The 17,137-nt window shown below is 36.7% G+C and overlaps 1 protein-coding gene across 1 annotated transcript; it reads right to left on the minus strand.

The window, feature by feature from the left end:
- Window positions 1-782: 782 nt before the first annotated feature.
- On the minus strand, window positions 783-1,124 carry LOC112704007 (protein transport protein Sec61 subunit gamma-like). Its single transcript, XM_025755600.3, has one exon. The coding sequence runs from the start codon at window positions 1,082-1,084 to the stop codon at window positions 875-877; it is 210 nt and encodes a 69-aa protein (XP_025611385.1). The 5' UTR covers window positions 1,085-1,124; the 3' UTR covers window positions 783-874.
- Window positions 1,125-17,137: the final 16,013 nt, after the last annotated feature.

A 17,137-nucleotide genomic window follows, 5' to 3' on the forward strand; every position in this document is an offset into this window, starting at 1 on the left:
AAAGATGCTCATACCCATCCTGCATAAATTAAAGTAAAGACTTCAAATTCATATATAAACTGACATTGATATACATGAATTCTGGGCTATTGTTGGGTGCGGGGGCCTCATTATGATTACAATCGAAGTAACGAAAGGGTTCTCTAGTTTTTACATTGTTTACAGAAAGGTACCCAAAGCTTTGCAAACTTTGAAGCCTCCACAAAAGCATACAAGTTAAGAGGGAAGCAACCATCTTCCGAGACATAGCAATCATTAATAAAACTATAAAAAAATGAAAAAATAAAGATGAAGAATTTTTATTATATGTTATTTTGTTGTATATAGAAAAATAATGCTATTTATTTATACTAATTACTAAATTGATTTTAAATTTTAAAATAAGATAAAATAACCAGAATCACAATCATTCCGTTAAAAAAATAAGCATAAATAATTTAGAAAAAATAAACATATTAAATTTTTTTTCTAAAAAAAATAAGATAACAAGTTAAAATAACACTAAAAATTTAATATTTTTTTGTTAAATATGTAACGGACCATTTTGTCTATCAAATTAAACTTTCAGCTTCAGAACGTGAAAACAAAAAAGCAAAAAAGCATAACACTAATATTAATGTTATATGTAAATCAATCAACTATTTTGTATTTTCCCTTCATCAGTGCTAAATTAAACGGTGCCAACTCTTCTAACACATGTAAAACAAATGATAAATTTAAATTAAAACTATAATGTTTCCAAAGATACGAAGGATGGAAAAATAGAAAGTGATATACAACAGAACTATAATTAATAAAAGGAAATTGATGTGGGAACAACTCCTGCTACCATTTGTTTGAAAACTCTCCTTGTGTGATTGTGGCTATCATCATCCTAACCAGATCCGATGATGATGTTGTTAATAGGAATGAAGATGAGCTTGACGAAGAAGCCAACGAATCCTATAACCGTAATTCCGATTGCAGTATGAACAGCAACCTTGAAATATTCTTTGCGATCGGGTTTATGACAGCGCTTGACGAGCCTTACGCTGTCCTTGGAGAACTCTCTCAGAGGTTCGAACACTGAATCAATGGCGTCCATTGTCAGTCTTGTGCTTTTGAATCTGAGATTGAATTTTTATTAAAAGTTGTTGTTTTGTTGTATGTAGAAGAATGATGTTACTTATTTATACTAATTACTAAATTGATTTTAAATTTAAAATAAGATAAACTAACTAGAATCAAGATTTTAGATTCTGTTAGGGAAAAAAAATATAACTAAATTAAAAAAATAAATATAACAAATTTAAAAATAAATAAATAAATAACAACGAGCTTTTGTTGTAGTTATTGTAATCAACGAGCTTCAGGGAAAGTCAGCATTTTAAAGACAGATCAACACTTCCCCTGCTCGGCTGCCATTTTTTTTTTTTTTGTGAAATATTCAGGTGTTGATATCTTCACATAAAATATAGTATAGTTAGAGAATTCAGTTAAATATATTTGATCAAATATATCAAATTATCTAAAAATTTATAATATTATTTTTATATAAAGATGTTATTACGAAAATTTTTATATTTTTTAATTATTTTTGGTCTACAAAAATGATGTTATTAGTTATTAACATTTAATACTCGTATTCGCTTTTTGTTTTTTATTTAGAAATATTGTTGCAATTTTTCAGATAATTTTCCTTTTATAATATTGTATTTGTTATTGAAAAATATTAAGGGTCATCAAAATTTATTATTTTTGACTATTATTTAGTCATCAATTCAATTTTTTAATTTAATTTTTTTAGTCTAATAATCTAATATTATATTTTATCTTATATTTTAAACATTGATGATTAACTAATAGATAAAAACAATAAATTTTAATGATTCTCTAGCAATTTTTTGTTATTATTAACTCTCCGGGTTCTATTTTTTTTTTGTTTTTTAATTGATTTTTTTTATTAGGTGAGAGTAGTTGATTGTACTGTTATTTGATCCTCTATACCTTTTCATTCCTAAATATACAATGTACTTTGTATGTTGCAATTATTAAATATCAAATTGTAAAGTAATTCTAAAATAGAAAAATATTAAGTTTATTCACAAGTAGTGCATGCTATGGTATAGAGGGTTGAAAATGATCTATACTTGTATGACTGTGCTGTTTGTAATCAGTATGTGAGAGGAATGAATAAAATTCACTAATAACACATCATAATATTTTGCAGTGTTTTCATATTAATCTCACCGTTGCAGCCTTCAGCAACCTTTACACCATAATTATTATATCTGGGCCAAAAAAACAAAGCTCAAAAAGTCTATGATGATAATTAATTTTGGTTATATGAAATTTAATGGTTAGTAAGTTTAATCTCTTAGTTATAACACTGTGTATACATACTTGTTATAACCTGATACTAATAACACACTTTTACAAGTGTAGATGATTTCCAACTTTTACACCAGGGATGGAACATTTTCTGAATCGCTATCTGTGTTTGTTTATTATCTTTTAAATACATGAATACATACAAAAATATACAAAGAGACATATATATAAAGATACACAAATTTTTTATTGTGTTTGGTAATATTAAACAAGACACAATATAAACTAAATATCAATTTTATTCTTATATCATCACTAATGGAATAAGGACAAGAGTAACTTACTAAAAATAAAAAAGTAACTATTTGTATCTCATCAATATATTTTCGTGTCTAATCTTTTTTAAAGGATACTAAATAGTAAATACATATATTTTATATATGTTTGTGTGTCATTATATCTTTTAAAAATTTGTGTTTCAGCAAACAAATATGAACGATAAATTTTATGTATTAATGTCTATATCTCATCAAATAAACGCAGCATATAGTAACACATGAGACATGTTCTCATTGCAAGCTTTTTCATATCATACTATCGATAGTTTCCATGTGTGTCGCCTTCTTCCGCATGGTTCACAAGCTGTATGTTTCTGCTCCTGTGTGCAAGTAGCATGAATCTAGCTGAAAGGAGTAAAATTTTCATAGGTAAAATTATCGAAAACTTCTGAAAAGTACTCCCAATTCAATATTAAAATTATGAAAGATTGAAAAATAATTGAAAAAGAGGCTATATAAAGACCCAAGATAAGGTTGGTTTGGAGCATGAGAAAAGAAAAGTTTGTTCTAATTTGAAAAAGCATATGTAAAAGGTTTTAGTGAACAAAAGAAAAAAATAGTTTTAAAAGAATAGAGGCATAGATTGATTTTAGGTTTAGTTGTAATTAAAAGAGAAATGAGTTAAAAATATATTATTGAATTATTAGACTAAAAAAATTGAGCTAATAAAAAAATAACGATTAAAAATAATAAATTCTCATATATGAATATCATGTGCCATTTTTTTTGGGCTAAAGAATGGCCGAATATCATGTGCCATTTTGATTCTATGAAAAATATTGACTCTTCATCACCATTTTCACATAAGGTCTGCTAGAAGCACTGGTCTTCCACCATCATTCTCACGCAATGTTCCAAGTCTCTCACCATTTTTACGTAATGAAACATCTGATGGAAGTATTGATCCTCCACCACATTTTCAGACAATATTACATCTGAACAACTTACTGCATATATTCCTTCTAAATATTTTTTTATCATTTTATCACTATTTTTTATTATTAAATTTGTATTCAAGTGTGGTATGAAATTTCAGTTTTAATTTTATTTTTTTCATATGTAATTTTATAGCTTATTATTATTTTCATAGTTAATTATAACAAGTTCTTGACCTCAATAAAAGAGAAGAGAATTCTAATAGGAATAAAAATAAAAAATAAAAAACAGCAATAAAATATATATTGACACATATTTTATATTTATTTTTTATTTTCACCTACCATATCATACACAATATTAGTGATTAGGTTATGTAAAATCAACATTCAATATTGAAAAGTATTTGTTATCATCGTTATTTTAATATTCATTCTCTCTTGTAAAAAAAATTTATCTTTTGAGTTATTTATCCAAACGCTACAATTTTAAAATAAGTACTTTTATAACTAAAAATCCAAACACAAAATAACTTATTTATAAGCTGCTATTAATAAAGGTCCTTATGTTTTAAGCTCCTTTTCCAAAAGAACTTATTTAAGTTATTTACCCAAACTGGACCTAAGTCTTATACAATAACAAATGATAGGCTAAATGTTTGACAAGTGGTAAAGCAACAAAAATTAATAAAACAATAAAAGCTAAAAGTTTTTATAACATAGAAGAGAATTGGACGAGAGTTTAATGGAATTATATAACATAGAAGAGTATTGAGTCGGAGTTTAATGAAGTTTAAATTTAAAATAATTTAGTTCTAAACTTCTAACTATCTATCACTTCTAAAATAATTTTTTCTCTCATTTCGTATATATGTTTGTTTTTTCACCTTTTTTATTAAAAAAATAAAAAATTTAAAAAATGAGAAGGGATGATCAGAGACAGATATGCAGCGAGGCGCTAGTTGTTAACGAGGAGAAATTGGATCTAAATGCATTCCTCGAGGATGGCAATAAGGAGGGCGCATGCAGCGGCGGAGGAGGAAGGATGGAGAGACAGTGGTTGACATCGAGGCGAAAGATGGACAAAGCAGAGAAGAAAACACGACGGAGAGAAAAAGAGAAGGTGCCGACGAACCCGTGTCTATTGCAGAATTGCATCGCAACCGCTTCTTCGCAACTGGGTAGCAGGTACTGCGAATGTGATTATTATGACATTGTTGTACGTAGAGAATTTGAATCTTGAGATCGACGAGAGTGATTTTGATTCAACCGGAAATAAAGTACTTAAAATCTTTCATGTTTCCTTTTTATAATTTTTTATCCAAATATTTGTAATAATATATTTTATTTAAAGTATTATATATAATATTATTTTAATAAAATTAACTATTATATAATAATATGTTTTTTAATGTGCATAAAGTTATTCGATATTAATATATGTTTTAAAATATTATATATAATATATAAAAATATTAATTTTTTTCACACTTTTAAAATGATGTGTACCCTGATATACTCGGCAGAAGGACCGATCATTAAGCCCAGAAATGATTAAAAATCCCCAACCAACTCATTCACACATCAGCATTATCTTCAGAACCGTTACTCACAAACAGAAAGCCACTACAAAACACGATCACAAATCAAAGATATCAACAACAGCACTTACCAAATATCTCGGAGCAAATAAAGCTCTCACCAATGTACCACCTACCTATATATACCAGGCTACACAACCCACAAAAGACAGGTCACAGAATTTATTCTTATTTATTATTCTCTACTCTCTTATAACTCACATACTTACTTGAGCGTCGGAGTGTCTTGTGCAGGTGCTCCCGCCGCCGTGTTTCAGAGGACCGAGGTCATTCCGTACCATTGAGCCAAGACGACGTATAGCTTAACCAAGAAGTCAAGTGCTCAACTGAAAGCCATATACCTCGGCGTACTCAGGACGGAACATTTGGCGCACACTGTGGGGCCCGAAATTTAACCCCACTCTATTTCCACTTTCCTTTTTATTTTCTTCTTCTACGCAGGGTTCATCAAGCTGGTGACATGGCTGACAACGGAATTCATCAACCTAGTCAGGCTGAACTTATGGCCCAGATGGCCGAACTGCAAGCAGAAGTCAAGAGACTAGCTGAGCTATCCACCCAGAGCAGCAAACAAGAGGAAGGCAACTCCAAGGGTTCAACCCAAGGCGGAGCCGAACTCATAGGTGTCAACCCCCCAAGGAGAAACTGACCTTGGACAACCCGTTTTCTGAGGAAATCACGAATTTCCAAATGCCAAAGCGTTTCACACTCCCTTCCTCTGTTGAGCCATATAAGGGGATTGGTAACTCCCGGGCTCACATAAAAAAATTTTAATCTATGATGTTTTTTAACGGACCTAATAATGATCATGTGCTTTGCAGAGCTTTCCCTACTTATCTGGACGGGGCTGCCCTACTTTGGTTTTTGAAATTATCTATAGGATCAATCGCTTCCTTCGAAGATCTGGCTAGGTCTTTCATCGACTGCTTTGCAGCAGCTCGGATCTATGTACATGGATCAGACTATCTCAGCACCATCCGCCAGGGCCCACAAGAAAGTTTAAAAGATTATATGACTAGGTTCACAGATGCCACCATGGAAATACCTGACCTGAACCCTGCCGTCCACCTACATGCCCTCAAAGCCAGACTCAGGCCCGGAAAGTTCAGAGAAATAATCGCGGTTACCAAGCCAAAAACACTGGACGAATTCCGGGAAAGAGCAGCAGGACAAATGGAGATCGAAGAACTCCGAGAGGCCGACAAAACCGAAAGGAGACCAAGAAAAGAGGACGACAGACCCTCCAGATCGGCGAACACTAGAGACCTCGGCAAACCATTCAAGCTCACCCCAAAATTCGATAACTACACCAGATTCAATACAAAGAGAGAAAAGATAATCAAAGAAATACTCAATGCCAAGATTATAAAACCACTAACCAGAGCGGGGAGCTACCAAGATCAGCGATTCGTCGACAAAAGCAAGCACTGTGCCTTCCACCAGAAATACGGACACACAACTAATGAGTGTGTAATAGCTAAGGATCTGCTGGAAAGATTAGCTCGCCAAGGCCTCCTAGATAAATACATCGAAAGGAGAAAGCATAAAGACAACAACAGAGACCGAGACGAGCGCCGACAGACCTCGGAAAGTAAAGAAGACAACAAATGGCCACACAACACACCACCAAAAGCCATCATAAATTGCATATCCGGAGGATTTGCCGGAGAAGGAGAAACAACCTTAGCACGAAAGCGAAGCTATTGAGCAATGCTGGCAATCGAAGGAACCATGCAGCTAAACAACAAAGACAATCCCGACCTCCAAATCACCTTCAGCCAGGCGGACATCAGCTCGGCAGCACCGAACAGTGGTAATATCTATCCAAACAGGTGAACTATTGGTAAGAAAAGTCCTCCTGGACCCAGGTAGTAGTGTAGATGTACTTTTCTATTCTACCTTTTTAAAAATGAACTTATCCGAAAAACTTGTGCAACCCTTATCCGGGGAGCTAGTAGGTTTCTTCGGAGAGAGGGTCCCCATCAAGGGATACATATGGCTAAAAACAACCCTAGGGGAGAACTCATTATCAAAAACTATTGACTTACAATACCTGATAGTTGACTGCCCCAGTCTTTACAATGTTATCCTCGGAAGACCTGCTTTGAACATGTTCAGGGTAGTAGTATCCACTTACCATCTATGTGTTAAGTTTCAGGCACAGGAAGGACATATAGTGACACTCCACTCAGACTGACAACAAGCTCGGCAATGTTACAACGCAAGTCTAAAAAGATCGGCCTCGGGAAAAGAACACCAAGAGGTCAGAAACACTCACAACACACACGAGGTATTATCTCTCTCAGAGCTTGACCCGAGGGAGGACACTCAAGAAAGACCTCAGCCGTCAGATGAGCTCCAGGAAGTCTCGTTGACGGCAAAGCCAAGACAGGTCACATACATCGGCCAAGCCCTCCAAGGAGAAGAAAGGTCAGAACTTATCAAAGTACTAAAAGATAATGCCGACCTATTTGCATGGACCCCGACAGACATGCCCGGCATAAACCCTAACATCATATGTCACAAGCTCGCCACAAACAGCTCTGCCCGACCTATAGCTCAAAAAAAAAAAAGAAACCTCGGAGCAGAGAAATCAAAAGCGGCCCTAGAAGAAACTGGAAAGCTCCTTAAAGCTAATTTCATCAAAGAGATCCGATTCACAACATGGTTATCAAACGTGGTAATGGTAAGAAAGAACTTAGGTAAATGGCGCATGTGCGTCGATTTTACAGATTTAAATAAAGCATGTCCTAAAGATGCTTACCCCTTACCTTGTATCGATAAGCTTGTAGACAATGCATCAGGTTTCAAAATCTTAGCTTCATGGATGCATACTTGATGAGCGGATAATTTATACGCTTTTTGGCATTGTTTTTAGTATGTTTTTAGTATGTTTTAGTTAGTTTTTATTATGTTTTTATTAGTTTCTAGTTAAAATTCACTTTTCTGGACTTTACTATGAGTTTGTGTGTTTTTCTATGATTTCAGGTATTTTCTGGCTGAAATTGAGGGATCTGAGCAAAAATCTGATTTAGAGGCTGAAAAGGACTGCAGATGCTGTTGAATTCTGACCTCCCTGCACTCGAAGTGGATTTTCTGGAGTTATAGAATCCCAATTGGCGCGCTCTCAACTGCGTTGGAAAGTAGACATCCTGGACTTTCCAGAAATGTATAATAGTCCATACTTTGCCCGAGATTTGATGGCCCAAACCGGCGTTCCAAATTAGCTCAAAACTGCCCGGCGTTAAACGCCGGAACTGGCACAAGAATGGGAGTTAAACGCCCAAACTGGCACAAAAGCTGGCGTTTAACTCCAAAAAAAGTCTCTACACATGAAAGCTTCAATTCTCAGCCCAAGCACACACCAAGTGGGTTCGGAAGTAGATTTTTATGTCATTTACTCATTTCTGTAAACCCTAGGCTACTAGTTCTCTACAAATAGGACCTTTTGCTATTGTATTTTCATCTTTGGATCTTCGCATCTTTGGATCTTTGATCATCTTGAGATCTTTGAATCTTTTGATCACGTTTTGGGGGCTGGACTCACGACCATGCTTAGACCTTGTTCTTATGTATTTTCAACGGTGGAGTTTCTACACACCATAGATTAAAGTGTGGAGCTCTGCTGTACCTCGAGTATTAATGCAATTACTATTGTTCTTCTATTCAATTCAGCTTATTCTTGTTCTAAGATATCACTTGTTCCTCAACTTGATGAATGTGATGATCCGTGACACTCATCATCATTCTCACCTATGAACGTGTGCCTGACAACCACCTCCGTTCTACCTTAGATTGAGTGGATATCTCTTGGATTCCTTAATCAGAATCTTCGTGGTATAAGCTAGAATTGATGGCGGCATTCAAGAGAATCCGGAAGGTCTAAACCTTGTCTGTGGTATTCTGAGTAGGATTCAAGGATTGAATGACTGTGACGAGCTTCAAACTCCTGAAGGCTGGGCGTTAGTGACAGACGCAAAAGAATCACTGGATTCTATTCCAACCTGATTGAGAACTGATAGATGATTAGCCGTGCTGTGACAGAGCGCATTGAACATTTTCACTGAGAGGACGGGACTGTAGCCACTGACAACGGTGATGCCCAACATATAGCTTGCCATGGAAAGGAGTAAGAAGGATTGGATAAAGACAGTAGGAAAGCAGAGAGACGAAAGGGACAAAGCATCTCCATACGCTTATCTGAAATTCTCACCAATTAATTACATAAGTATCTCTATCTTTATTTTATGCTTTATTCATAAATCATCCATAACCATTTAAATCTGCCTGACTGAGATTTACAAGATGACCATAGCTTGCTTCATACCAACAATCTCCGTGGGATCGACCCTTACTCGCGTAAGGTTTATTACTTGGACGACCCAGTGCACTTGCTGGTTAGTTGTGCGAAGTTGTGAAATTATGTTTAGACCATGGTATTGAGCACCAAGTTTTTGGAGCCATTACCGGGGATTGTTTGAGTTGTGAAAAGTAGAGATCACAATTTCGTGCACCAATTTTTTGGCGCCGTTGCCGGGGATTGTTTGAGTTTGGACAACTGACGGTTCATCTTGTTGCTTAGCTTAGGTATTTTTCTTTAGAGTTTTTAAGAATGAATTCTAGTGTTTCAAGGTGATGTTTTTATCATCACCAAAGCTGATTGATTCTCATCAATTTAGCTCTTGAATGTAATGTCCTGCTGAAGCTTGGCTAGCCATGTCTAATTTCTTTAGACTGAAGCTTTAGACTAACATTGCATGATTCCTAGAATTCTCATTAAGAACTTTGATATCCTTATTTTCTTTTTCACTCAATTTTCAAAAAAATCCAAAAAAATTATAAAATAAAAAAAAACCAAAAATATTTTATGTTTCTTGTTGAGTCTAGTGTCTCATTTTAAGTTTGGTGTCAATTGCATGTTTCTGTTCTTCTTGCATTTTTCGAATTCATTCATGTGTCTTCATTGATCTTCAAGTTGTTCTTGATGATTTCCTTGCTCTGATCTTTAAATTCTCTTGACTTGAGTGTTTTGTTGTTTCTCATATGCATTCTCATTTTGTTAGTGTCAATAGTATACAAACTTCTAAGTTTGGTGTCTTGCATGCATTATTTATTTGATCTTAGTTTCATTTTGATTATTCCTCATTATTAAAAATCCAAATTTTTTTTAATTTGTGTCTTTTCAAGTCAATAATACAGAGAATTGAAGATTCAGAACATTCAGCAGAGGAATTACACAGAAAAAGGATGGGCGTTCAAAACGCCCAGTGAGGAAGGAAAACTGGGTTTAAACGCCAGCCAGGGTGCCTGGCTGGGCGTTTAATGCCCAAAAGGGTAGTGTTTTGGGCGTTAAACGCCAGAATGTATACCATTCTGGGCGTTTAACGCCAGGATGGCACAAGAGGGAAGATTTTGTTTTTAATGCAAATTTTTTTCAAGTTTTCAAAATTTTTCAAAATCAAATCTTTTTCAAATCATATATTTTCAAAATCAATTTCTTTCTATTTTCAAAAATACTTGCTAACAATTAATGATTTGATTCAACATTTCAAGTATGTTGCCTTTTCTGTTGAGAAAGGTTTAATGTCTGAATCATATCTTTCTTGTTAGCCAAGTCATTAATTTTTAAAATCAAATCTTTTTAAATTATTTTTCAAATCATATCTTCTCAATCATATCTTTTAATCACATCTTTTTCAAAATAGTTTTCAATCATATCTTTTTGATTTCTAATTTCAAAATCTTTTTCAAAAATCACTTGATTTCTTTTTCCACTCTTAGTTTTCGAAAATCAATTAGTATTTTTTTAAAATATTTTTAAAATCTTTTTAATTTATTTTCAAAAAATTTCTTCCCATCTTCTTACATCCTTCTATTTATGGACTAACACTCTTCCTCAATGCACAATTCGAACTCCATATTTCTTGATAAGTTCGAATTCTTCTACCTCTTCCTTCTATTTTTCTTTTCCTCTGACACCTCAAGGAATCTCTATACTGTGACATAGAGGATTCCATATTTTCTTGTTCTCTTCTCTTTCATATGAGCAGGAGCAAAGACAAAAGCATTCTTGTTGAGGCTGACCCTGAACCTGAAAGGACCTTGAAGCGAAAGCTAAGAGAAGCTAAAGCACAACTCTCTGTAGAGGACCTAACAGAAATCTTCAAAGAAGAAGAACGCATGGCAGCCGAAAACAACAATAATGCCAACAATGCAAGGAAGGTGCTGGGTGACTTTACTGCACCTACTCCTGACTTCTATGGGAGAAGCATCTCTATCCCTGCCATTGGAGCAAACAACTTTGAGCTTAAGCCTCAATTAGTTTCTCTAATGCAACAGAATTGCAAGTTCCATGGACTTCCATTGGAAGATCCTCATCAGTTTTTAGCTGAATTCTTGCAAATCTGTGACACTGTCAAGACTAATGGGTTTGACCCTGAGGTCTACAGACTTATGCTATTCCCTTTTGCTGTAAGAGACAGAGCTAGGATATGGTTGGACTCACAACCTAAAGAAAGCCTGAACTCTTGGGAAAAGCTAGTCAATACCTTCTTGGCAAAGTTCTTTCCACCTCAAAAATTGAGTAAGCTTAGAGTGGAAGTCCAAACCTCCAGACAGAAGGAAGGTGAATCCCTCTATGAAGCTTGGGAAAGATACAAACAATTAATCAGAAAGTGTCCTTCTGACATGCTTTCTGAATGAAGCGTCATAGGTATCTTCTATGATGGTCTGTCTGAACTGTCCAAGATGTCATTGGATAGCTCTACTGGAGGATCTCTTCATCTGAAGAAGACGCCTACAGAAGCTCAAGAACTCATTGAAATGGTTGCAAATAACTAATTCATATACACTTCTGAAAGGAATCCTGTGAACAATGGGACGAATCAGAAGAGAGGAGTTCTTGAGATTGATACTCTGAATGCCATATTGGCTCAGAACAAAATATTGACTCAGCAAGTCAATATGATCTCTCAAAGTCTGTCTGGAATGCAAGCTGCACCAGGCAGTACTAAGGATGCTTCATCTGAAGAAGAAGCTTATGATCCTGAGAACCCTTCAATGGAAGAGGTGAATTACATGGGAGAACCCTATGGAAACACCTATAATCCTTCATGGAGAAATCATCCAAATTTCTCATGGAAGGATCAACAGAGACCTCAACAAGGTTTCAACAACAATAATGGTGGAAGAAACAGGTTTAGCAATGGCAAGCCTTTTCCATCATCTTCTCAGCAACAGACAGAGAATTCTAAGCAGAGCCACTCCGACTTAGCAACCATGGTCTCTGATCTAATCAAAACCACTCAAAGTTTCATGACTGAAACAAGGTCCTCCATTAGGAATTTGGAGGCACAAGTAGGACAGCTGAGCAAGAAAATTACTGAACTCCCTCCTAGTACAGAAGAGAATCCAAAAGGAGAATGCAAGGCCATTAACATGACCCACATGGCCGAACTTGGAGAGGAGGAAGAGGCAGTGATCGCCACTGAGGAAGACCTCAATGGACGTCCACTGGCCTCCAATGAGTTCCCTAATGAGGAAACCATGGGAATCTGAGGCTCATAATGAGACCATAGAGATTTCATTGGATTTACTTCTGCCATTCATGAGCTCGGATGAGTATTCTTCCTCTGAAGAGGATGAAGATGTCATTGAAGAGCAAGTTGCTAAATACCTCAGAGCAATCATGAAGCTAAATGACAAGTTATTTGGTAATGAGACTTGGGAGGATGAACCCCCTTTGCTCACTAAAGAACTGGATGACTTGTCTAGGCAGAAATTACCTCAAAAGAGACAAGACCCTGGGAAGTTCTCAATACCTTGTACCATAGGCACCATGACCTTTAAGAAGGCTCTGTGTGACCTAGGGTCAAGCATAAACCTTATGCCTCTCTCTGTAATGGAGAAGTTAGGGATCTTTGAGGTGCAAGCTGCAAGAATCTCACTAGAGATGGCAGATAATTCAAGAAAATAAGCTTATGGACTTGTAGAGGATGTTTTGGTGAAAGTTGAAGACCATTACATCCCTACTGATTTCATAGTCCTAGAGACTGGGAAGTGCATAGATGAATCCATCATCCTTGGCAGACCCTTCCTAGCCACAGCAAAGGCTGTGATTGATGTTGACAGAGGAGAATTGATCATTCAAGTGAATGAAGAATCCCTTGTGTTTAAGGCTCAAGGATATCCCTCTGTTACCATGGAGAGGAAGCATGAAGAGCTTCTCTCAAAACAGAGTCAAACAGAGCCCCCACAGTCAAACTCTAAGTTTGGTGTTGGGAGGCCATAACCAACTTCTAAGTTTGGTGTTGAACCCCCACATTCAAACTTTAAGTTTGGTGTTGGGAGGTTCCAACATTGCTCTGAATGTCTGTAAGGCTCCATGAGAGCCCACTGTCAAGCTATTGACATTAAAGAAGCGCTTGTTGGGAGGCAACCCAATGTTATATTTATCTATTTTCCTTTGTTATTTTATGTTTTCTGTAGGTTGATGATCATGAAAAGTCACAAAATCAATTGAAAAAGCAAAAACAGAATAAAAAATAGAAAGAAAAACAGCACACCCTGGAGGAAAACCTTGCTGGCGTTTAAAATTGCTGGCGTTTAAACGCCAGTAAGGGCAGCAAATGGGCGTTTAACGCCCAATCTGGCACCATTCTGGGCGTTTAATGCCAGAAAGGGGCACCAGACTGGCGTTAAACGCCAGGAAAGCGCAAGAAGCTGGCGTTAAATGCCAGAAATGGGCACCAGCCCGACGTTTAACGCCAGAATTGGCATAAAGAGCATTTTTGCTCGTCACTTGGTGCAGGGATGAAGTTTTCTTGACACCTCAAGATTTGTGGGCCCCACAGGATCCCCACCTACCCCACCACTCTCTCTCTTCTTCACCCATTCACCAATCAACTCAACACCTCTTCCCCAAAAACCCCTCACCTATCAAATCCCACTATTCTCTTCACCATCCATTCAAATTCAAACCACTTTTCCTCCCAAACCCACCCATAATGGCCGAACCATACACCCCCTCTCTATTCTTATATAAACCCATCTTCACTCCTTCATTTTCACACAACCTAAACACTACTTCTCCCCCTTGGCCGAACCACAAAGCCACCTCCATCTCCTCTATTTCTTCTTCTTCTACTCTCTTCTTCCTTCTTTTGCTCGAGGACGAGCAAACCATCTAAGTTTGGTGTGGTGAAAGCATTGCTTTTTGATTTTCCATAACCATTTATGGCATCTAAGGCCGGAGAAACCTCTAGAAAGAGGAAAGGGAAGGCAAAAGCTTCCACCTCCGAGTCATGGGAGATGGTGAGATTCATCTCAAGGATGCATCAAGACCACTTCTATGAAGTTGTGGCCATGAAGAAGGTGATCCCCGAGGTCCCTTTCAAACTCAAAAAGAGTGAATATTCGGAGATCCGACATGAGATCCGAAGAAGAGGTTGGGAAGTTCTTACCAACCCCATTCAACAAGTCAGAATCTTAATGGTTCAAGAGTTCTATGCCAATGCATGGATCACCAAGAACCATGATCAAAGTGTGAACCCGGACCCAAAGAATTGGCTTATAATGGTTCGGAGAAAATGCTTAGATTTTAGTCCGGAAAATGTAAGGTTGGCATTCAACTTGCCCATGATGCAAGGAGATGAACACCCTTACACTAGAAGGGTCAACTTTGATCAAATGTTGGACCAAGTCCTCATAGACATTTGTGAAGAGGGCGCTCAATGGAAGAGAGATTCAAGAGGAAAGCCGGTTCAACTGAGAAGGCATGACCTCAAGCCCGTGGCTAGGGGATAGTTGGAGTTTATCCAACGCTCAATCATTCCCACTAGCAACCGGTCCGAAGTTACTATAGACTGGGCCATCATGATTCATAGCATCATGATTGGAGAGGAAGTAAAAGTTCATGAGGTTATAGCCCAAGAACTTTATAAGGTGGCGGACAAGTCCTCTACCTTGGCAAGGTTAGCCTTCCCTCATCTCATTTGTCACCTCTGTTATTCAGTTGGAATTGACATAGAGGGAGACATCCTCATTGATGAGGACAAGCCCATCACTAAGAAAAGGATGGAGCAAACAAGAGATCCCACTCATCATGAAATCCCTGAGATACCTCAAAGGATGCACTTTCTTCCACAAAACTATTGGGAGCAAATCAACACCTCCCTAGGAGAATTGAGTTCCAACATGGGACAACTAAGGGTGGAGCACCAAGAACATTCCATCCTCCTCCATGAAATTAGAGAAGATCAAAGAATCATGAGAGAGGAGCAACAAAGGCAAGGAAGAGACATTGAGGAGCTCAAGCACTCCATAAGATCTTCAAGAGGAAGAACAAGCCGCCATCACTAAGGTGGACCCGTTCTTTAATCTCCTTATTCTTTATTTTCTGTTTTTCGAATTTTTATGCTTATGTTTATCTATGTTTGTGACTTATGATCATTAGTGTCTTAGTGTCTATGCCTTAAAGTTATGAATGTCCTATGAATCCATCACCTTTCTTAAATGAAAAATGTTCTTAATTGAAAAAGAGAAGAATTGCATGAATCTTGAATTTTATAACAGATTAATTATTTTGATGTGGTGGCAATACTTTGACTTTTGAATGTATGCTTGAACAGTGCATATGTCTTTTGAATCTGTTGTTCATGAATGATTGGCTCTTGAAAGAATGATGAAAAATGAGACATGTTACTGAGGATCTGAAAAATCATAAAAATGATTCTTGAAGCAAGAAAAGCAGTGAATACGAAAAAAAAACGAAAAAAAGGGGAAAAAGAAAAAGGAAAAACAAAATAATAAAGTTGTGATCTAAGGCAAAAAGAGTGTGCTTAAGAACCCTGGACACCTATAATTGGGGACTCTAGCAAAGCTGAGTCACAATTTGAAAAGGTTCACCCAATTATGTGTCTGTGGCATGTATGTATCCGGTGGTAATATTGGAAGACAGAGTGCTTTGGGCCACGGCCAAGACTCATAAAGTAGCTATGTTCAAGAATCATCATACTTAACTAGGAAAATCAATAACACTATCTGGATTCTGAGTTCCTATAGAAGCCAATCATTCTGAATTTCAAAGGGTAGAGTGAGATGCCAAAACTATTCAGAGGCAAAAAGCTAAAAGCCCCGCTCATCTAATTAATACTGATCTTCATAGATGTTTTTGGAATTCATTGCATATTCTCTTCTTTTTATCTTATTTGATTTTCAGTTGCTTGGGGACAAGCAACAATTTAAGTTTGGTGTTGTGATGAGCGGATAATTTATACGCTTTTTGGCATTGTTTTTAGTATGTTTCTAGTATGTTTTAGTTAGTTTTTATTATGTTTTTATTAGTTTTTAGTTAAAATTCACTTTTCTGGACTTTACTATGAGTTTGTGTATTTTTCTGTGATCTCAGGTATTTTCTGGCTGAAATTGAGAGACCTGAGCAAAAATCTGATTCAGAGGCTGAAAAGGACTGCAGATGCTATTGGATTCTGACCTCCCTACACTCGAAGTTGATTTTCTGGAGCTACAGAAGCCCAATTGGCGCGCTCTCAACTGCGTTGAAAAGTAGACATCTTGGGCTTTCCAGCAATATATAATAGTCCATACTTTGCCCGAGATTTGATGGTCCAAACTGGCGTTCCAAATTAGCTCAAAACTGCGCGGCGTTAAACGCCGGAACTGGCACAAGAATGGGAGTTAAACGCCCAAACTGGCACAAAAGCTGGCGTTTAACTCCAAGAAAAGTCTCTACACATGAAAGCTTTAATGCTCAGCCCAAGCACACACCAAGTGGGCCCGGAAGTGGATTTTTATGTCATTTATTCATTTCTGTAAACCCTAGGCTACTAGTTCTCTACAAATAGGACCTTTTGCTGTTGTATTTTCATCTTTGGATCTTTGCATCTTTGGATCTTTGATCATCTTGAGATCTTTGAATCTTTTGATCACGTTTTGGGGGCTGGCCTCACGGCCATGCCTAGACCTTGTTCTTATGTATTTTCAACGGTGGAGTTTC

The sequence above is a fragment of the Arachis hypogaea genome, chromosome 7 (assembly GCF_003086295.3).
Source record: "Arachis hypogaea cultivar Tifrunner chromosome 7, arahy.Tifrunner.gnm2.J5K5, whole genome shotgun sequence".
NCBI classification, from domain to species: domain Eukaryota; kingdom Viridiplantae; phylum Streptophyta; class Magnoliopsida; order Fabales; family Fabaceae; genus Arachis; species Arachis hypogaea.